This window comes from Schistocerca gregaria, chromosome 8 (assembly GCF_023897955.1).
Source record: "Schistocerca gregaria isolate iqSchGreg1 chromosome 8, iqSchGreg1.2, whole genome shotgun sequence".
Lineage (NCBI taxonomy): Eukaryota > Metazoa > Arthropoda > Insecta > Orthoptera > Acrididae > Schistocerca > Schistocerca gregaria.
In genome coordinates, this window is record NC_064927.1 from 194,590,955 (window position 1) to 194,615,147 (window position 24,193).

Below are 24,193 nucleotides of genomic sequence, written 5' to 3' on the forward strand. Positions count from 1 at the left end.
CTGCTGGGACTTTGTTCCCAACGTTCAGAAGGGTATTGCACACAAAGCAGCAGAATGAGTGAAGTCAGGGTCCTGAGGGAGGGTGGAGATGGGTGTGGGTGTACATCAAGGTGTTGGCGGAGATTGAGTCCAGGAGGATTAAGGAATCAAATAATGTATTGCAAAAACTATTGCCATCTACATAATTCAGGAAAACTGTTGTTGGGAAGGAAGGCTCCAGATAGCACGTGTTTTGAATCAATTACTGAAACCAAGGATACTGTGCTCAGTACAATGTTCCACCACTGAGTGGCCAATTCTGTTCTTGGTAACAGTTTGACAGTGGCCATTCACGCACATGGACAGTTGGTTTGTGGTCGTGCCAACATAAAATGCTGTATTTAAATTGCAGCAGAGCTGAAGTATGACATGATCTTTTTCACAGGTGACTCTGTATCTGACAGTATAGGACAAGCAAGTCACATGACTGGAGTAGGATGTGGAGGGGATAGTGGTCAGGTGCTGCATCTGGGTCCTGCCCTGTCACATGAGTCCTAGCCCTATTGGTGTGGCATTCACCACCAATCCCCTGCCATATGTGGTTTATTATAAATATGCCCAAGGTAAGCCATAAAAAGCCACAAGACAGAAACATCCATACCATGAAGCTGTGGGGTCAAGCTAGCATGAATTATTACTAGATGTGTTGTTCTTCGATATCTAAAACTAAACTATGCCCAAACAGGCCATGAAGACCCAACAGTACCGACTGGCCGCCGTGTCATCCCCAGCCCACAGGAGTCAATGGATGCGGATTTGGAGTGGCACGTGGTCAGCACACCGCTCTCCTGTGGTCAGCACACCGCTCTCCTGACTATTGTCAGTTTACAAGGCCAGTTCTTCGATATCAGATCCTCACTTTTCTGGGTGATATGTTCCCTGAAAGAACCCAGTACAAATATTATTCTTCGGTTAGGAAAACACCTTCAGCCAATCTAGCATCAGGTTATTTGTCATCCATCACTTTTCTTGATGTACACAGAGAAGTCCAGCATGCAGTTTCTCTTTCAATATATTTTTCTGTAAATAACCACATGTGGGGGCAGATGCTTATCAACTACCAGAACACATAGCATGGTTGTTATTCTGGCTTTCCCATTGATAAACGACCTTTAACGTCCATCACGCTTAGAATAACATTTAACAGAATATCAAAATAAACAGGCATCTGATCAGTGTTGCCTAGGAGGCCTAGCAAACAGTTGTGTTTCCTTACACTATGACACTGATTCACAACTAGTTTCTCATCACACACTGTGGGAAGTCACCGGGCCAGTGCTGTTCTTTGCTGTAATATAAGCCCCACCCTCATAAGAATTCTCATGAGTCAGCCTGTATTTGCTTTTAATTTCACACTTCATACAGTTGGAAAATTTCTCTTTATCTATAGTGTCTCCATTCAACCAAGGTGAGTAATTAGGAAGCTTTTACTGCATTTATCTCACACATACTTGACAACCAGCTGCTCAAATTCACGAAACCTTCATTGCTTTCAGTCCCTGAAAGTTGGGTGTGTAAAACTGGTGTTCTTTAATTTATTCTTCATCTAACTACTCCTCCTCCTCCTCCTCCTCCTCCTCCTCCTCCTCCTCCACTTCCTCATGGCGTTACAACCCTGCATGGGTCTTAGCCTCTTCAATAAGTTTCCTGCATTCTGCCACCTACAGTGTGTTCTGCACCATCCTCTGTCTCTGAGAGATCTTATATCTTCTTCCACATTGTCTATCCACTGATTTTGTGGCCTCTCTGTCTTCTTCGAGTTCACATCCCTTCAAAACCCTTTTGTCATTATGCCAGTATCCATCCTATTGGCATGTCCAAGCCAGGTTACTTTATTACACTTTTTACTAATTTTACAATGTGAGCTCCTTGTGTGAGACAATCCAACTCAGTGTTTGTTTTAGATCTCCAGAAACCCTTGTCATACTGAACTGCCCCATTAAGCTTGCACAGAATCCTGTGTTCAAATATCCTGAGCTGCTACCATGTTTGTACATGTTTGACATCTGTATGCTTCAACTGGTCAGATCATGACCATGTATATCTGTAATTTCAGCTGTCTGTCTAATGACCTGAAGGCCAATGATTTCTTAAACACATGGAAGCATCCATAATAATTTAAGATGCACAGTTTCATTTCAGTTCACATGGAATTCATACAGTTAATGTTAAATTCCAAACAATCAAAGATCTGCACATGTTCAAAATTGAGGTTTGCAGCTGACAATTTATCCAATTTTCCTTTCCTTCTTGTACTTAGTCTTCATTCATTGATAGCAAGGCCTCTAAGTTGTGTGACAACCTTCAGATCATATATTATTCTCTCTAATGGAACTCTTCTTCTGCTAATAATTGCTACATCATCAGCATATGCACACATCTGAGTTGACTTTGTGACTATGTAACTAGATATTTGAAGTTTCCGAATAGCTGCTTCAAGATTAAAGTTTGGAAAGTGCTGCAGAGAGTGTGTCCCTTGTCTCAACTCCGTTACTAATACTAACCCAATTATTTTGTTGTTCATCTACCCGCACTGCAGCCTTGGGGCCAGTAAATGTTGCTGGAATGAACAAAAAAACTTTTTATGGCCTAACAAGGTAACAAACCAGTTAATATTTCTGCCCTGTCAAGATTTATCATTTGCCTGCTTGAAGTCTATATAGTGGTTATGAAGCTCAATATTATACTCATGTGCTTTTTCATGTATTTGCCACAGCACAAATACCTGATATGCAGTTGATCTGTTAGGTCGAAATACATACTAATATTCTCTCTGAATCTCTTCTGCTTATGGAAGCAGCCTGTTTTAGATATTACTATAGAGAATTTTATAGGTTACATTCAGCAGCGTAATTCCTCAGTAATTCAAACAAGTCTTGTCTCCTTTCATATATGTACTGGTTGAACCAGACCTGAGATCCATTCTTCTGGGATTCTCTCCTGACTCTATATTAATAAGTTTGTGACTTAGCTTATGGAGACCAATGCCTCATTTTTTCAAAAGTTCTACAGTCATTCCATCAGCTCCTAGTGCCTTGTAATTTTTTAGACAGTGCACTACCTCCTGTACTTCCTCTAATGTGGCCTCTTCTATCAATGGATCTGCAGTGTAATACAGTAGCTGCTCACACCTGATAGGACTGCCCTTCAAAATTCCCTTTAAATATTCTCTCCATCCCACCAGGACATCATCTTCACATGTCAGCATTACATAATGCCTCATTTGATCTCTTGTTCTGTGGTAAGCACTTCAAACTTGCTTCCTTTTTCTATTCTGCTGCTTGCCAACATTTGTCATCATATCACTCTTCACTCCTAATTATCTTTGTTTCCCTGTATTTTAGGTGCTATTGTCAAAATAGGATTTTTAATAGAGCTCCATTCTTTGTCCATACCATCCCCACTATCTTCTGCTTCTAGCTCCATCTGACACCACCTACAAATATTTTCTTCTCCTCCTCCTCATCCTCCTCCTTCCCTTGCTGATGGGCTTCTGCTTGATGAACTCATTCCATGGAAGTACTGGACCAACTGTTGTCCCTTTACTTCTGGGCCACTAAATTTCTTCTTGCCACACAGATGACTGTGGCCACTGCTTCATAATTCACCATTAATCTCCAGAATGATTTTTCACTCTGCAGCAGAGTGTGTGCCAATTTGAAACTTTCTAGCGGACTAAAACTATGTGCTGGACCGGTCTCAAACCTGGGACTTTTGCCTATTGCGGTCAAGTGCTCTACTGACTGTGCTATCCAAGCATGACTCTCCGTCCGACATACAATTTTAATTTGCGACAAAGTTTCAATTCAGCATACACACTGCTACAGAGTAAAAATTTATTGTGGAAACAGTCTCCCTCCCCCCCTCGCACCTGGCTGCGGCTAAGCCATGTCTCTGCAATAAGCCTTTCTTTCAGGAATGGTAGTCCTGCACAGCATGCAGGAGAACTTCTGTGACGTTCGAAAGAAAGGGATGAGGTGCACTGCTGGCACAAGTAAAGCTGTGAGGGCAGGTCATGAGCCATGCTTGAATTGTTCAATTGGTAGAGCACTTTCACACAAAAGGCAAATGTGTATCATTGCCCCCCCCCCCACCTCACCTACCCTAGCTGCAACTAAGCCATGCCTCTGCAATAACCTCTCTTCCAGGAATGGTAGTCCTGCACAGTATGCAAGAGAACTTCTATGATGTTTGGAAGACAGGGGATTAGGTACACTGCTGGCACAAGTAAAGCTTTGAGGACAGGATGTGAGCCATGCTTGGGTAGTTCAATCGTTAGAGCACTTCCACACAAAAAGCAGAAGTTTCATGTTTGAACCTCAGTATGACTTATGGTTTTACTGTCCCAGGAAATTTCTCACCATCAATCAGTTTATAGTACAACGTTGCTGTCTTAACTATCATCACTGTCAACATACCTACTTCTAGATTCTGTTACCAGCTTTTGATTATTGCTCTGTTGTATTTATTTAATCTGCATTCCTGGATAATGAGTAGCTTGTCTTGTACTATGCTTAAAACAGATTTTTAAGCTTTACCTTTCAGTTTTTAACAGATTACTGTGTTGGCAGCACACCGGTGAAGAGGTTGCAAGAAGATCAATAATAGGGGCTGAATCAAGTGTGCCTATCAGAAGAGAGGCAAAAGACAGACTCACAAGCAACACACCAGCAATGCCATCTCAATTGCCAGTATTATGATCGCCGCCGCAGACCAGAGGGCCAGTCCGTCACAGTCAGCCAGCTCAGTCGTAGTAGGAGTCGCAGCCCGTCAGAGTCACAGTCTCTAGCTCAGAGTCAGTCAGTACCTAGCAACCAGAGTAAGGTACATAGTGGGACTTTTACTTCACCAGCAGTGAGGCTAATGTGGACTATTACAGAATAACTTGCGCCACAACACATGGACTAGCTTAAGATAAGTAGCTTCTTGTTCTGTTAATAAGGAACCCTGTTAATACATTGTGCAGCTGTGTTGTAGGAAGAGGACACTGGTCACCAAACAACATCCTCTACTTTGTCTCAACTATGTATCAACGACAACACAAAAATTACAACCAATTTTTAAAAACTTACAACCAATTTTTAAAAAATTACAACCAATTTTTAACAACAAATATTAACATATGATTCTCATTTCAAATACAGACACTTTAAACCTCAGACACGATCACCACCACCACCCAAGATTGACATCATATGAACATGCTTTGGGAGGTCCAATGGCACCAGCTGACATCCCTGTCATCCTCAGCCAATAGGTGTCACTAGATGAAGATATTGAAGGACATATAGTCAGCACAATGCTGTCCTGGCAGTTACCAGTTTTTGTGACCAGAACTGCTGATTCTCAATCAACTACCACCTCAACTGGTTTCACAAGGGCTGAGCGCACCCCACTTGCCAACAATGCTCAGCACACCTGGTCGGTCACTCATCTAAGTGCTAGTTATGTCCAACAGTATTTAACATCATTCTGATGGAACCAGTGTCACCACTGTGGCAAGCCTGTTGGACACACAAGATAAAGGTTCCAAAAAATGTCACCCTTTAATTATCACCATTAGGCAATGATTTTTGAGAAAATAAAAGCTACAAGAGAAAGGGGATTGGGAAACTGTGTTTCTGATAAAGTACTGAAATATAATTAACCTGATACAAAGTTCAAAAATAAATCAGCAGATTAATAAATCTGCAGATGCTGCTGACTATGAAAGGCTGAAGATTCATCAGTTTTTAGTATAAATTAAAGAGGCAGAAGCACATAGAAAAAATAATGTTAAACTGAATGTCATCTTTCCCAGCACAAGGCATTTGTCACTGGTACTATTCTGAAATACTAAAATAAATCTAGAAATCAAATGCTAGTTACCTCCCAGTTGAACCTCTTGAATAAGTCTTCAAACATCAGTGCCAGAAGTGAACCAGCTAATTCCAGTCTTTTGTTACCATAATAGTCTGGATCATCAATCAGATTATGATCCACTTCTGCCTGCATGACTCTGCGGACCATCAATGCTGTGTATGTTGCTTTAATTTTGAAGTTGAAATTTTCGACCTGCAGTTGAGAAATTGTTCAATTATTTTCAAAGTCTGCCAAGCAAGCAACTGATACACTCACTCTCAGATTTACAGAATATGCCTACACAATCTTCCTACTTACAGAAAACTGTACCTATTATAAAAGTAAATGATAAAACTTTGTCAAAGTTGAGTAACGTTAGCATTTAAATGCTATTGCCCTCATTGGAAAAATATACAAGCGTCCTTCAGTGCACAGCAAAGTCCATGAATGTCTTACGTATAAAGAAACCATCTTACTGCAACCAGTGAAGTTGGCAAAATCAATTGTTTTTGCTAAGTGTTGTTGATAAGCTAATACCAGAAAGAATCCTTTTGTTTATGAATGATCAATGAATGGGTGAAACTTACAGTGCTGCATAAGGACAGGCACCAATAACAACATTACAGACTCTGCATTAATATGATTATTTGCAGGAACATAATCTACAATTTTCTACACAAATATAGAACACTAGCTGCAATAATTTTTAAAATACACACAGTTGTAATAACATTTAAGTTGTTTATTCTTATTTTTATGTGACCTGTTTTTATCTTTTAAGAGATTATCTTCAAGTCTTTCATTTCTTGATGATCGTAGCAACCATTGGTGTGGAGCAGATCCATCTGTGCAGTGTGCAGTCATGGAGAACACTGCAGTATTATCTATGTGTGCACAGATGGACCTGCTATAAGCCAGTGGCCTCTATGGTCCCTACAGTCATTGAGGAATGTAAGATCTGAAGATTATCTCTTAGAAGATCATAACCTAACATCTGAAAATAAAAATAAACAACTTAAATTCAATTATAATTCTGTATACTGAAATAAGTTACAATATTATACAGATCTCCATTTTTCCTGGAATTATGTTCCAAAAATTTTGCTAGCTGCAATACATAGTGTTTTCCAGGTCAGAATATATCACAAGTTAGACAGCATGAAGACCATTCTCTTTATCAGATACATAAAAATGTATATTTTGTTAAATGTATTATGTATACAGTGCATACTAAATTAATTAATGAATGTACAGTACAACATTATTATTTAAGTAGAACATGTCAGAATCAAATGTTACTTAACTTGATAAGAAATTTAATTTTTACTGCATCTATACATATTTGTATTTCCTTTTTTTCATAGCACTTGCTTATACACTATTTGTAGTTTTATTATTCTGACTATAAATGAGCAAATTTTGAGGCTATCCAACTCGTGAGCACGTGACTTAGAATTGGCCTTGAGAAAAGCATGATTCCTTTAAGTTAATACCATAATATCAGAATGTTTGGCCCTGTGCTTTGCTGCTGATGGTCATATTGGAAATTGCAATCTCATTAAACTGAATGGCAATGGAGACAATATTAAAGGTATTCCCAATATAAATACCGTCTGCCCTTTTTCATTGCCAGTCAGAAATTAACATGCTTTGCTTGGTGGAATTTGAATTTGTACTTTCGTAATATGAAAATATGCAGCGTATCGTAATATGAAAATATGCAGCATACATATTGCTGTACATCAAAGATCTACCCAAAACAATTTTTCCCCCATTCCTTACCAAGCTGGGAGGTTCTACATTTGTGTATGTTGGTTCACCAGTCATTTTACTGCAGAATTTGAATTTGCCAAAACTGTGTAATGGCACAACCTCTGCATCAAACAACTGCAGAATAACATCACTGAGGCTAGTATAATTACTGGCAACTGATGTTTTTGGGAAAGCCAGTGCCAGTGGCAACATCACTATTAAGTAGCATGAACACGTAATTAGGAAACATTAATGGATAAATTAATATACATAGTGTAGCTACAAGACAAGCTAAGCTTTCACAAAAAATATTGATCTTGAAGATAAATAAGCTACAAGAAAAGCAACCTTCCACATATAATACTGGTCTTTTTAGCGTGTGTTACACTTTAAGATACATCCCACAAATGTGCCAGTAAAATTTTAAATAATGACATTAATGTCTGCTCTTTTGGGCTCGAAATTATTGTAAGTGATTGGTACTCAAAGTTTGAAATGAGAGTCAAATGCTCTGTGATTTAAGAAATTCATTGCACATTCTCACACGTATAATTCATCTTGTGTAAAAGCAAATTTCCTTTGAAAATTACACTTTTCAAAGAACTATTTGCAATATTTTCCCAGGTTCATTTCAGCAGCTGCAAAAGAGCACCAGTAAACAGGCGTTACTGCATGTGGGAAACTATGATGACATGTTGTTGTGGTCTTCAGTCATGTGACTGGTTTGATGCAGCTCTCCATGCTACTCTATCCTGTGCAAGCTTCTTCATCTCCCAGTACTTGCTGCAACCTACATTCTTCTGAATCTGCTTAGTGTATTCATCTCTTGGTCTCCCTCTACGATTTTTACCCTACACGCTGCCCTCCAATGCTAAATTTGTGATCCCTTGCTGCCTCAAAACATGTCCTACTAACCAGTCCCATCTTTTTGTCAAGTTGTGCCACAAACTCCTCTTCTCCCCAATTCTATTCAGTACCTCCTCATTAGTTATGTGAGCTACCCATCTAATCTTCAGCATTCTTCTGTAGCACCACATTTCGAAAGCTTCTATTCTCTTCTTGTCCAAACTAGCTATTGTCCATGTTTCACTTCCATACATGGCTACACTCCATACAAATACTTTCAGAAACGACTTCCTGACCATTAAATCTATACTCGATGTTAACAAATTTCTCTTCTTCAGAAACGCTTTCCTTGTCATTGCCAGTCTACATTTTATATCCTCTCTACTTCGACCATCATCAGTTATTTTACTCCCTAAATAGCAAAACTCCTTTACTACTTTAAGTGTCTCATTTCCTAATCTAATTCCCTCAGCATCACCCGACTTAATTTGACTACATTCCATTATCCTCGTTTTGCTTTTGTTGATGTTCATCTTATATCCTCCTTTTAAGACACTGTCCATTCCGTTCAACTGCTCTTCCAAGTCCTTTGCTGTCTCTGACAGAATTACAATGTCATCGGCGAACCTCAAAGTTTTTATTTCTTCACCATGGATTTTAAATTCCTGCTCCAAATTTTTCTTTTGTTTCCTTTACTGCTTGCTCAGTATACAGATTTAATAACATCGGGGAGAGGCTACAATGCTGTCTCACTGCCTTCCCAACCACTGCTTCCCTTTCATGCCCCTCGATTCTTATGACTGCCATCTGGTTTCTGTACAAGTTGTAAATAGCCTTACGCTCCCTGTATTTTACCCCTGCCACCTTTAGAATTTGAAAGAGAGTATTCCAGTCAACATTGTCAAAAGCTTTCTCTAAGTCTACAAATGCTAGAAATGTAGGTTTGCCTTTTCTTAATCTTTCTTCTAAGATAAGTCGTAAGGTTAGTATTGCCTCACGTGTTCCAACATTTCTGCGGAATCCAAACTGATCTTCCGCAAGGTCCGCTTCTACTAGTTTTTCCATTCGTCTGTAAAGAATTCGTGTTAGTATTTTGCAGCTGTGACTTATTAAACTGATAAGTTCGGTAATTTTCACATCTGTCAACACCTGCTTTCTTTGGGATTGGAATTATTATATTCTTCTTGAAGTCTGAGGGTATTTCGCCTGTCTCATAAATCTTGCTCACCAGATGGTAGAGTTTTGTCATGACTGGCTCTCCCAAGGTCGTCAGTAGTTCTAATTGGATGTTGTCTACTCCCGGGGCCTTGTTTCGACTCAGGTCTTTCAGTGCTCTGTCAAACTCTCCCCGCAGTATCTTATCTCCCATTTCATCTTCATCTGCATCCTCTTCCATTTCCAGTACATTGCCCTTGTATAAACCTTCTATATACTCCTTCCACCTTTCCGTCTTCCCTTCTTTGCTTAGAACTGGGTTTCCATCTGAGCTCTTGATATTCATACAAGTGGCTCTCTTTTCTCCAAAGGTCTCTTTAATTTTCCTGTAGGCAGTATCTATCTTACCCCTAGTGAGATAGGCCTCTACATCCTTACATTTGTCCTCTAGCCGTCCCTGCTTAGACATTTTGCACTTCCTGTCAATCTCATTTTTGAGATGTTTGTATTCCTTTTTGCCTGCTTCACTTACTGCATTTTTATATTTTCTCCTTTCATCAATTAAATTCAATATATTTTCTGTTACCCAAGGATTTCTACTAGCCCTCATCTTTTTACCTACTTGATCCCTTGCTGCCTTCACTACTTCATCCCTCAAAGCTACCCATTCTTCTTCTACTGTATTTCTTTCCTCCATTCCTGTCAATTGTTCCCTTATGCTCTCCCTGAAACTCTCTACAACCTCTGGTTCTTTCAGTTTATCCAGGTCCCATCTCCTTAAATTAGCACCTTTTTGTAGTTTCTTCAGTTTTAATCTACAGTTCATAACCAATAAATTGTGGTCAGAGTCCACATCTGCCCCTGGAAATGTCTTACAATTTAAAACCTGATTCCTAAATCTCTGTCTTACCATTATATAACCTATCTGACATCTGATACCATTTAGTATCTCCAGGATTCTTCCATGTATACAACCTTCTTTTATGATTCTTAAAACAAGTATTAGCTATGATTAAGTTATGCTCTGTGCAAAATTCTACCAGACGGCTTCCTCTTTCATTTCTTCGCCCCAATCCATATTCACCTACTATGTTTCCTTCTCTCCCTTTTCCTACTGACGAATTCCAGTCATCCATGACTATTAAATTTTCGTTTCCCTTCACTACCTGAATAATTTCTTTTATCTCATCATAGATTTCCTCAATTTCTTCATTAGAAAGCCCATATCTTCGTACACATATAGCATTAAGAGATCTTACATGACATCATGAAAGAAACAGGACATCAGAAGACACTGCAAGAACATAGAAATTTTGTAAACAATAGTAAAATGCACAGTTCAGCCTAAAGGACACATTCGTATGCCCAGATTTACAATGAAGTAGACTCCAACCTGCTATTAAGCTTTCCAGTGCGCTTTTCGGGATGCAAATTTTCTTGAAGTACCAGTACTGTGTTGTCTCATGATTGGTTCTTTGTTATGGTATAATGCCATACAAGCCAGAAGATGAAAACATGCACTTGAAAGTCAGTGAACAGTTGAATTTAGCCAATAGTGAGGAATGAAACAATTTCTTTCTTATAAATTGTCTTCATCTGCAGAAAAGATTTATAAAAGCCAAATTTACTTAGCAAACCAACAAAAACGGCTTCATTGCTGTGCAAGGTGATTAATGCTTGATTGCCATAAATGTGGAAATTAAATAAAATCAGAAAATGGAAACTAATAACATATTTTAGCCTTCTGTAACTATGTGAATGCACTTTAATTCACTTGATAGCTCCCGGCCGCAGAAATCCGTTTTGTTTTCATTTGATGTGTGAACTGTTAACAAAGAGGAAGCAGCAAAACTACTTAACGTAAACAGGGGTCACTATCCCCCTCCCCACTACCACCCAGACTGCTTTGCACTTACGCGAATCTGGCAGCTTGGAGGCACCGGAAAAAAATTTCTGAGTACCAAGACTGCTTATTGCTGCTGCTGCAGCCACACTTCAAGGAGTCAGAAGTGGGAGGTACTGCTCCAATCCAACTCAACTGCGCATGTGCACGAGCCCGCTGGCAGCTGTTCAAAGTGAACTTAATATAAACAGTTATGACGTCACACTCATTGTAAGCAGTTTGCTGTTATGAAGTATTCCATAGTCTTCATCATAACATTTTGCTTTTGGCAGTCACTTGTGTGTCTACTGTGTTTTATTGTTGTAAATGGTGCATTTTCTTTGCTACTTAAGTTTTATTTTATTTTTATTCTCTTGTTTACATTTTATTGCTGCAGTATTATTCTGCAGTAGTGGGACAGACTAAAACGATGAAAAACTCCCAGAATTCTAAAAAATTCTAAAGTTTTTCCCAGTTTTATTCTGGATTAAAGAAAAATTCCACATTTTTCCCGAATTTCCCCGTTGTTCTGGAGCATATACATTAACAAACTCCTCTCCTTCAGTAATGACTTCCTTATTATTTCCAGTCTGTGTTTGATATTCTCTCTGCTTCAGCTATCACCAATTATTCTACTGCACAAGTACTAAACTCATCCACTGCTATTATTGGACCACTTCCTGCTCTATTCCCTCAGCATCGCCTGATTTAACTCAATTACATTCCATTATCTTTGTTTTGTTTTTGCTGACATTCATCTTATAGTCTCTTTTCGATACAATAATCATTGTGTTCAATTGCGTTCACAAGTCATTTGCCATTTCTAACAAAATTATGTAAGCATCAAACCTCAAAGTTTTTATTTCTTCTATGTAACCTTTAATTCCCTTTCCAAATTTCTCTTCAGTTTCTTTCACAGCTTGCTTAATGTACAAAATGAATAACATCTGGGATAGACTGCAACCCTGCCTCACTCCCTTCTCAACTACTGCTTCCCTTTCATGTCCTTTTCGCTCTTCTAATTGCAGTGTAGTTTCTGTACAAGTTATAAATAACCTTTTGCTCCATGTATTTTATACATGCTACCTTCAAAATTTCAAAGAGGTAAGATTTCCTTTCTTCAACTTATCTTCTACAAAAAGAAGCAGCATCAAGTACTGCCTTGCATGTTGTACATTTCCACAGAACCCAAGATCGGCTTCTACAAGTATTTCCATTTTTCTGTAAATAATTCATGTCAGTATTTTGGAATCATAACTTATTAAACTGAAGCTTCAATAGTATTCATACCTGTCAGCAGCTGCCTTCTTTGGGATTGGAATCAGTACATTCTTTTACCCAATCTTGTACATTCTGCACACCAGGTGAAATAGTTTTGTCATGACTGACTTTCCCAGAAACCTCAGCAACACTGAGGGAATGTCAGGTACATTGTTTCCATGAAGGTCTTTCATTGCTCTGTTAAACTTTTCTCTAAGTACTATATCTCCCATCTTTATGCATACTTATTTTCTTTCTCACATAACACTATTAACAACTTCCTTTCCTTATATAGATGGTTTATATATTCCTTCCACCTTTCAGCTTTCCGTTCTTTGCTTAGTACTGACTTTCCATATGAACTCTTGATACTCATACATCTGCTCCTCCTTTCTCAAAGGTTCTCTTTAATTTTCTATGGGTGACACCTACCTTTCCTGTAGTCATACATCTTCCTACAGCATTGCATTTGTCCTCTAACCATTCCTGATTAGCCATTCTGCATTTTCTGTCAATCTCATTTCTTGTACGAGGTCTGTTCAAAAAATTCCAGAACATGCATCATTTCACGCCAATGGTGTGTTGGAGCAAAATGAGGTTGGCATCTCTGTACATGCCTGTGTTTTAATGTGTAATTGCTGGGAGTTTCATTGCTGTATGTCTGTTAGCTATTGACTCGAACGTTGTGTCACACAGTTTGCAAATTTTGAGATGGCAGAAGTAGAGGAGCAACATGTCTGCATTAAATTTTGCGTGAAACTCAATAAAACCTTTACAGAGACATACGAAATTATGCAGGAAGCCTACGGTGATGAGTCCTTAAGCCGTATTTGATGTTATGAAAGGTTCACACAATTTAAAAATTGATGGACAGTAGTTGAAAATAACCCTCATTCAGGACACCCTCTGATGTCTACTGATGGCACTCATGTCTGAATTGTCAATTAAATTGTGTGTGCCAATCAAAGACTCAATGGCCGAGAAGACTCAATGGCCGAGAAATTGCAGAAGAATCTTCCTTAAGAGAATTACAACTACTGGTGAGACGTGTGTCTGTGGTTATGATGTTGAGACCAAGGTTCATTCTTCAGAATGGGTCAGGAACAGTTCCACAGTGACAAATTTTTAATTGATGGTAATATCTACACATATTGAAATGCCTGCGAGAAAATGTGAGAAGGAAATGGCCTGAAATGTGGTGAGAAAATTCAGGGTACTTGCATGCGGGTGTGTTACCTCACCATAACACACCTACACATTCATACCCGTAGTTGCACGACTACTGCACAATGAATGACATCATTCTGTTGCACAATCCTCCATATTCTCTAGACTTGAGCCTTGTGGACTTTTTTTATTTCCAAAGCTGAAAACCATGTTGAAAGGACGAAGATTTGCAACGATTGATGAGCTAAAAAAAAAAAAAACTCACAGACAGCGCCTTGAGCAATCCAACAAGAGGCGTACCAAGACTGCTTCCAGAAGTGGATATAACATTCAGAGCAGTTTATCAATTGTGGAGGAGAGTATTTTGAAGAAGACCATGCGCAATAAATAAAAGGTATGCGCAGAAAATTTTTGTGGAAAAGTTCCTTAATTTTTTGAACAGATCTTGTGTATTTGTGTTCCCTTGTGAACAATGGAAAATCCAGGATGGAATAACGACAATATATAGTGGAAAAGCTGAGTTGAAAAGAGGGATGACAACAAACAAACAAACAAACAAACAAACAAACAAAACACACACACACACACACACACACACACACACACACACACACACAGTCTCTAACTGCTGAAGCAGCAACGCATGATGAGAGAAGCAATTGGGTGGTGAGATTAAGATGTAGGCTGGGGCAGGGAGGGGGAGGGATAGCAGTGTAGGATTGGGAGACTATAAAGTGTTGCTTGTGGGAGCATACAGCGAAATGGTAGAGAGACGGTAGAGCAGCTAGGTGCTGTGCAGTCAGAGGTTAGAGGGCAGGGGGCAGGGGGGGGAGGGGTGCAGGCATAGTGGAAAAGGCGAGAAGTAAAAAGACTGTGGGTGCGTTGGTGAAGCAGAAGGCTGTGTAGTGCTGGACTGGGAACAAGGAAGAGGCTAGATAAGTAAGGACAAGGACTAATGAAGGTTGTGGCCACGAGGGTTACGGGAATGTAGGATACATTGCAGGGAGATTTTCCACCTGCACTGTTCAGAAAAGCTGGTGTTGGAGGGAAGGATCAAAGTGGCACAGACTGTGAAGCCATTGTTGAAATGAAGTACATTGTGTTGGATGGCATGCTCAGCAACTGGGTGGTCCAGCTATTTCGTGGCCACAGTTTGTCGATGGCCATTCATGCAGACAGACATCTTGTTGGTTGTCATGACAGTGGTTTCAGCTTAGTTTGTAGATCACATGGCTGGTTTCATAGGTGGCCCTGCCTTTGATGGGATAGGTGATGCTTGTGACCGGACTGGAGCAGGTGACGGTGGGATGATGTATGAGACAGGTCTTTGCATATAAGTCTATTACAAGGATATGAGCCATGAGGCAAGGGTTTGGGAGCAGGGATTGAGTAGACATGGACAAGGATATTGTGTTGGTTCGGTGGGTGAGGTAGGAAGGATAGTGAGTAGGACATTCTTCATTTCAGGTCATGATGAGATAGAGTCGAAAACCTGGCAGAGAATATGATCCAGTTTCTCCAGTCCTGGGTGGTACTAACTGGAGGGATAAAGCACAGGAAATCTATTTTTGTACAAGGTTGAGTAGGTAGTTCCAGTCTGTGAAGATGTCTGTGAGATCCTTGGTATATTTTGAGACGGACTGCTCGTAACTACAGATGCGATGGCCATGGGTGGATAGGCTGTACTGAAGAGAACTTCTTTGTATGGAATGGGTGGCAGCTGTCAAAGTGGAGGTATTGCTGGTGACTGGTATGTTTGATATGGACGGAAGTACTGATATTGCCATCTTTGACGTGGAGGTCAACATTGAAAAAGATGGCTTGTTGGGTTGTGCAGGACCAAGTGAAGAAAATGGGGGAGAAGGTGTTGAGGTTATGGAGCAATGTGGATAGGGTGTCCTCACACTTGATCCAGATCACAAAGATGTCATCAATCAATCTCAATCAGATGAGGGGTTTGGGATTTTGGGTGTTTAGGAAGGATTCCTCTAGATGGCCCATGAATAGGCTGACAAAGGATGGTTCAATGAGAGTGCCCACAGCTGTACCTCAGATCTGTTTCAAGGGTCTCACTGAGGCCTTCACAGACCATAATTAACCTCCCAACCTTGTACAAAAACAGACCACCCACAACTTACCTCTCCAGTCACCCACCACCTCCCAAAGTCGCACTAGCCAGCTGCAAAGGAGCATTCCCCTCATGACTCAGTACCATCCAGGACTGGAGCAACTGGATCACATTCTACACAAAGGTATCGACTACCTCTCATCTTGACCTGAAATGAGGAAAGGCCTACTCACTATCCTTCCCACCCTTCCCACAGCAGTATTCTGCTGCCCACTACCCTACACAATATCCTCATCCATCCCTACACAGCACCTGCCCCCAACCTCATAGCTCCTATCCCCGTAATAGACCTAGAAGCAAAACCTGTCCCATACATCTTCCCACCATCACGTACTCCAGTCTCGTCACAAGCATAATGTATACTGTCAAAGGCAGGACCACATGTGAAACTAGTCATGTTATCTACAAGCTAAGCTGCAACCACAGTGCTGCATTCTTCATGGGTGTGACAACCAACAAGCTGTCTGTCCAAGAAACAGCTGGACCACCCAGTTGTTGATCATGCCACTAATATGACATTCTTCACTTCATAGATTGCTTCACTGCTTGTGCCATCTGGATCCTTCCCACCAGCAACAGTTTTTCTGAACAGCACTGGTGGAAATTCTCCCTGCAATATATTCTACGTTCCTCTAACCCTACTGGCCTCAACTTTTGTTAGTCATTGTCTTTACCCATCTAGACCCTTCCCTGCCCCTGTTCCTGTGCTACATATTCCTCTATTCCAGGAATGCACTCACAGCCTTTTCACTTCTCTCCTTTTCCGCTAACCCCCCTTCCCATCTGTCTAACCTTCAGACTGCGCCTAGCTTCTGTACCCTCTATCCACCTTGTCCTTGTACCCTGCCACAAGCAGCACTTTACCATCCACCACCCCAGCCTCAGCCTTACCCCCTACAACTAGTTGTTTCTGCCATAATGCACTGCTGCTAGCAGTCTGGCCTCAGCAGCCAGAGACTGTCATCATGTATGCATTGTGTGTGTGTGTGTGTGTGTGTGTGTGTGTGTGTGTGTTTACAGTTACAGTGATGGACTTGCTGGTCAAAAGCTTATTTTGTGACAGGCTTTTTGCTGTGCCCATCTGCAACTCAGCATCCGGCTAAATGGAGAATACCAACTACCCTTTTCATAACATTGTATTCCCTTTTGCCTTCTTCATTTCCTGTATTTTTATATTTTCTCTTTTCATCAATTAAACAATGATAATAAAGAATAGTAAACTGTGAACTACCAAAACATAAAACTGTCATAAATAAAAAGTAACTCTTACTGGTACATGAGCAAGAACTGTTGTAGCCAGCAGGTCACGTGCTTCGTCAATAGGAGTCTTCTTAGGAGCAGGTGTGAAAAACCGTTTCTGTTTCAGTTTTCCTCCAATATATCTACAACAAAAGAGAGGCTACTGTTACATGCAAAACACTGGACCTTAGGAAGTTCTGTCTTACTTGGATGGCATAAAAACTTTCTAAGTTTTTTCACACACACCTTGTCCTTTATACCATACATAAATTGCCAATCATACACTTATCTCGTGTGCTTACAAAAAAAGCATAGTATCATTACAATAAGATGTACTTATGTCTCTATTAAAAACTTCAAAAACATAAGAAGTGTGATACATAATTACATCATATTCACAGGAATTTTCAAGTTCCCCCCATTTCCAAGATATTTCCACACCGAACAATGGTAACAGTAAACCAATAGCTACCATGAGAAAACATATCACCTTTATTAATACTACAATTCAGTACTGCTCTTAAAATAACACACGGTCAGTAAAGGATTCAGCATCTTTCAGCTTCACTTTATTCTTGGTAATCATAGTCCCTGTAATAAATGTAACATTATCAATTGCTTTATCTACCTTATTTTAACATAACTGCTTCAGTGTCCTAATTAAATTTTCAAAAAACAAAAGAAAGTCTCAAATTATCATATCAGAGGAACAGCAGCAACACACTTAAGACATAAACCAGCACAAATGGAGACTAAGTTGAAAGCGAGGTAAGTGCAAGGTTTCAGCCATGTGGTAAGAAACTATGTCTTACAAGCCTGGCAAGAATTTCCTCACAATATGGAAACAAAGAATGAACTCAACAATAGCATGGGAAATTTTCTTGTGATACCACAATACATCTAAGACCTTATGAACCTTAAGCGCACACAATTAAAATCTAAGATAGGAAATGGGCCTCACATAAGACTACATTAGGCAGCTCAGATGGACATTTCATTGGGAAAGATGATAAATTCTTCACTGAAAACATATTTCAATTACTTCAAAGAAAACAAGCAGCTGCAATCAGAAACAGCAGCATTTCATATTATTTACCTGACCCACCATTAAAAAAACCCCTAGCCCCCCCCCCCCCCCCCAAAAAAAAAAAAACACCACACGATTATGGGGCCAAATAAATAAACGTATTTGATGAACTTATGAGGAAACCAAATTTACATGAGGTCAGTGCTACAACAGAAAAATTACAGTTTAAGTTAGTATGCAATCAAATCAGCAAGTATGGAAAAAATGCAAACAAGATGGACATTCTTATTTAACTATGGTTCACAAAGACCATAACTGTTGAACATAACATTGACTCTCAAATCAGAAATTGTGCATGTCTATAAGAAAATATACCACAAAAAGTAGCAACATTTGTATTAAACTGAAGTTCAGGGATTCAGTGGCATATTAAAATATTATTAAAAACCAAAATAATAACTACTTTGCATATCACCTGCAGCCAACAGCACAAAGTAAAAAGTTTTTAAAATATTATAAATATACAAATAAAACTGGCTTTTTAGCAAAAGATGCTCTAAAAATTTCAAAGTCTGGCTAGGCAATCACTCAAACAATTTACTTAAACATATTTACTGTTAAATAACATCAATTTGTGGAGCATTTTTAGTGAAACAAATATTTCACTCAGATATACAGTCCAAAATCAGCCTTTCTGTCAAATAAGTAGCATGTGCTGAAAGGGGATTCGAACTAGGATTTTGGGGTTTTGAAGTCAGTTCTGTACTAAATTTGCAAGTGAACTGTGTATATCTGAAATCTCTGTTGAGTTTCTTTGCGTATTTCATTCTCTTCTAATAAGAAAATCAGCCAGCACATTCACAAGAGACATTCACGAGAGATTTTAAATAAAAAAATACAGCACAGTAAGCATAAATACGATTATTACCTGAGAGCCTGTGTCTGTGTAAAAACATTTGCTTTGTGGCATTCCTCAAGAGAAGGGGCTATTCGTTGCATCATTCTCTCCTCAGTTCCAATCATTTGTACAATTTCTTGGTCACTCTCTACCCCCATAGCCTTGAAAACTACAGCTATAGGAACATCCTGAAACAAATATGAAACATATCTCTTGGTCAACAAAATATTTCACTGCATAGCTAAAAACACTTCACACTTATGCCCATACATTAAAAGAATCTTTGAGATTCATGAAACATTAGGCAATAAAAGGTGCACAATCAGTACAGTCACAGGTGACACACTAATTTATGGTATACCAGAAAACTGGCCATGGGTGGCACTAGATGTGATGTCATCCCCACAAGTGGCATAAAGAATATAAATAAAAGTATAATGTCCTCGCTTGGCAATAAAGAAACTGCTATGGCTCCTCACATTGTAGATCATTACAACTTGAGGCAACATTTCCCAAAGCTGGAGTCAGCAATGAATGGTCTATAGTGGCATCATTAGGGCTGAAATTCCTTTGATTAATGTGTCCAAAACATATTCAATTTGATTTTAGCCCCAGGTGTGAGCTGACTACTCTAGAAGCATAGTGTCATGCTGCATTTACTTTAACACCAGGCCAGTGCTGTATTTGGTATTATCAGCTGTCAAGCGTAGCACAGGTCCCAATGCATCACAAATGGATTCACACAAGTCAAGATGTCATCACTAAAAACTACAGCCACCAATATACCTAACATGATACTGCACAAAATAACAAAGACACCGCCATATTTGCGAAAAGTGGCAATTGGCCCTGAATAAAGAAAAGGGTGAAGTTATTCACACGAGTACTAAAAGAAATCAGCTAAATTTCGATTACACGATAAGTCACACAAATCTGAGGGCTGTAAATTCAACTAAATACTTAGGGATTACAATTACAAACTACAAATAGCCTAAATTGAAATGATCAGATAGATAATATTGTGGGTAGAGCAAGCCAAAGACTGTGATTCATTGGCAGAATACTTAGAAGGTGCAACAGGTCTACCAAAGAGACTGCTTACACTACACTTGCCCACCCTATTCTGGAGTATTGCTGTGCGGTGTGGGGTCTGCATTAGGTGGGACTGACAGATGACATCGAGAAAGTACAAAGAAGGGCAGCTCATCTTGTATTATCGCAAAATAGGGGAGATAGTGTCACAGACATGGTATGTGAATTAGACTGGCAATCATTAAAAGAAAGGCAATTTTTGTGCGACGGGATCTTCTCATGAAATTTCAATCACCAGTTTTCTCCTCCGATTGCAAAAACATTCTGTTGGCACCCACCTACATAGGGAGAAATGATGATCATGATAAAATAAGAGAAATCCAGGCTCACACAGAAAAATGTAAGTGCTCGTTTTTCCTGTGTGACATTTGAGAGTGGAACAGCAGAGACAGAGCACGGAGGTAGTTCATTGAACCCTCAGCCAGGCACTTTATTGTGAATAGCAGACTAATCATGTAGATGTAGACGTAGAAAAGGAAGTGCTGTGTGGGTGTACTGGGCAGGTCTTTCACTGGTCATTATCCAACACCTCCAACCCATTGTACAAAATCTAGACCCTCATATCAAAGACACCAATTATTTCCTTCACCCGCTCTCAATTATCCACACCCCTTCACCTCCTGGATCCCAGTTGGTTCCCAATCTTTACTATTGATCTTACTGTCAATGGGATGTTAGATCCTAATCTACACATGTTTATTCTGAGATTGTTAGTGTCTTCCACCAAGTTACCAATGAAGTAAAATATGGGATGAAATTCAAATTGAAAACTGTCCAGAGTTTTGTATTTCATAATGCCTGTGATATGATAGCTCTATTATTGTTTACTGGATGTGAAATCTCCAAATTGAAAATTAATCCTAACAGTTAAGCCTAACCTACAGTGAGTGTGAATTGCATTGAACAAAAGAAGCAGAAAAAATAAAGTAACACTTTTTTTGTAGATATACCAGAAAAAGAGAGAACTGGTGTTTGTGATAAAGTCAACATGGTATTCATTATCAATCAAAACCTTATTGTTTCCTATAACTCTCCACCTATATTTTTCTGTCCTACTCAGCATACGCAGAAAAACAGTTTAAGATTATTCGCATTCATGGTAACAAGAAGACCAAAGGAACGGAACAGGTGAGTCTGGTGGTGAATGACAGCGGACATCATGAGGTGAATTAATAATCAATTCAAGTCCACAGCACAGCCAAGTTGCCGAAGGATATACCACAATCCAAGGAAAAGTTCAAATCACAAAATGGTAATCAAGCAGGCTCAAAATACTCTGCTAACCAATGGCATGAATGTAAGACTTCAGAGTGGCTGCAATTGGCAGACAAGTAATATATCAGTACAGTTGTTAGAGGGTGACACCACTTCAAGGGCTTGCCAAAGCGGCTGCTCCCCCATGAAGGGGGAGCTCGAGTATCTCCGATGTGTTCTCTCCATCAATACTCGGGCTAAACTGAGAATCAGAGACACCTTCACTTCAGTTATAACATGGCATATTAAACTCTAAAAACCATTTCATCTGATCATGTACATGTAATTGAAAGTAAGCGTCAGTGAGATATATCCTTGAAAACTATTGTCCCCAAGTCAATGCAGCCTACAATTTCTCCTGTTGAGGAAGTGAATACAAATTAACATTTACTTAAGCATTAATGGTAAACTAAGAATCACCACAAATGTGAAGTGATCCATGGCAGAACCACAGCCATGGGCGTAGCTCATTGGCTAGGCAATACTGTTAACAGAACACCAACATTATGCAACCTACCTACTTCTCACACATAGTAAAACGCAACGGACAAGCCCTAAAAAAACTTGGGTACTGCTGAACACTTTAAGGAAATGTGGGCCTAGAACACTGTTGCACAACCTAATGTGTGTTTAAACAGCTGTTTAAATTGTGAACACAATGCATCAAGTTCTGTGAATAGGATCACAGGTGAAACCAAATTAACCTGGTCCCGAATTTGAAAATCAAAAAACGCAAAAGCATCTAACCAAAAATGTTAGTTGTTGTCTCCAAGAGTTAACTGCAATCAACATTAGCTGCAAAGTGATGTTTTTGCACTTACAAGGAGAGATCCTCTGTGGTGCGATCAACTTTTTGTAACTATCTATATGGTAATGTAGGTAAAGATTCTATATATCACACATTGCAACCATACACCCTGGTGGACCGTCTTTTGCGAGTAAATGGGACAAAAAAAATTCGAAATTTTGTGTAACATTCAAAAGCATTTAAATAGTTGCATTGTATAAACTGGCTGAGTGGTGTAATGACCAGGATAACAGCTTCATATGCAGGATGTTATAGGTTCAAAGCTCATCACCTGCAGAAAGCTTGTTTCTTTCCTAAATCTTTATTGAAATGATTTTGATCATCATATTTATTCAGTTACCTGATTTTAATGTAATTTTTTAATTGTATGCCTTTGTCACATAATTTTAATGATAATATCAACTTCTGCATTTGCTCTCATTTTTCTTCCTGTCATTATTTCTTCACTTCAAATCATTGTTCAGGTGAAACTTCCTGGCAGATTAAAACTGTGTGCCCGACCGAGACTCGAACTCGGGACCTTTGCCTTTCGCGGGCAAGTGCTCTACCATCTGAGCTACCGAAGCACGACTCACGGCCGGTACTCACAGCTTTACTTCTGCCAGTATCCGTCTCCTACCTTCCAAACTTTACAGAAGCTCTCCTGCGAACCTTGCAGAACTAGCACTCCTGAAAGAAAGGATATTGTGGAGACATGGCTTAGCCACAGCCTGGGGGATGTTTCCAGAATGAGATTTACACTCTGCAGCGGAGTGTGCGCTGATATGAAACTTCCTGGCAGATTAAAACTGTGTGCCCGACCGAGACTCAAACTCGGGACCGTTACCTTTCGCGGCCAAGAGTTGAACAAGTTCAGTTCCGACAGCGGATGTCAGTTGACCAATGTAATCTGGAAATTGTTTAGAAAACTTCTGAAGAATTCATAGATTTATTTTGTAGTAAGATGTCGACTTTGATTCGGCATGACTTCATTGCCAAGCAACAACGAACATTCCTTAACTCCACAAGAGAAAACCTTATGGAATCTGAATTTGTTGTCATATGTGATTTTTCAGGAAATTATAGTATAGTTCTACAGGATGAAGCTCAGAGTTTCCACTGGACAAGACAACAGATTACCATTCATCCTTTTGTTATATATTGCCTGGAGCACAATACAACTGTGGTTTACACCTTTCAAAAGAAGCTAATTACATATCTAACAAATTTCAAAAGATTCCAAAAAAGATATACTATTATTCTGACGGTTCTGCCGCTCAGTATAAAAATAAGAAAAACTTCCTGAACCTTTGCCTTCATGATGAAGACTTCAAGATGAAAGCACTTTTCAGCCACAGCACGTGGGAAAGGGCCTTGTGATGGAGTAGGGGGTTCAGTAAAGAGACTGGCAGCTTGTGCAAGTTTGCAAACGCCATACCAAAATCAGATCCAAACCGCACAAGATCTATTTGAGTGGGCAGTAGATAATATCAAAAATGTTGATTTTGCATATTCCACTCACTCAAGAAGACTATGCTGCTTCCGAAATATTCTTAAAATGCCAACATGAAGAGGCATTGACAATCAAAGGTACACAGCAATTTCATGCTTTCATTCCCAACAATACATCAAAATTAATAGTCAAATACTTCTCAGGTGATATGGAGAGTTGGGAGGGGGAAGTAACTACATCACCAGACAAACTGAAGTTACAAGATGTATCAGGCTATGTCACCACTGTATATGGCAGAAACTGGTGGCTTGGGTACATTTTAGAAAAATACGAAGAACTTGATGAAGTGAAAATAACTTTTCTTCATCCAGGT

At 39.5% G+C, this 24,193-nt stretch overlaps 1 protein-coding gene across 2 annotated transcripts in view; it reads right to left on the reverse strand.

Annotated features, from left to right (window-relative positions):
• Positions 1–24,193, reverse strand: part of LOC126284528 (DNA-directed RNA polymerase III subunit RPC2) — a 168,166-nt gene that overhangs the window by 79,106 nt on the left and 64,867 nt on the right. For both annotated transcript variants that reach the window (XM_049983522.1, XM_049983523.1), the window contains 3 exons: positions 19,265–19,422; positions 17,341–17,452; positions 5,908–6,093 (listed from right to left, as the gene is read on the reverse strand). In XM_049983522.1, the coding sequence (XP_049839479.1) occupies positions 5,908–6,093; positions 17,341–17,452; positions 19,265–19,422 (456 nt within the window). The remainder of the gene's footprint in view (positions 1–5,907; positions 6,094–17,340; positions 17,453–19,264; positions 19,423–24,193) is intronic.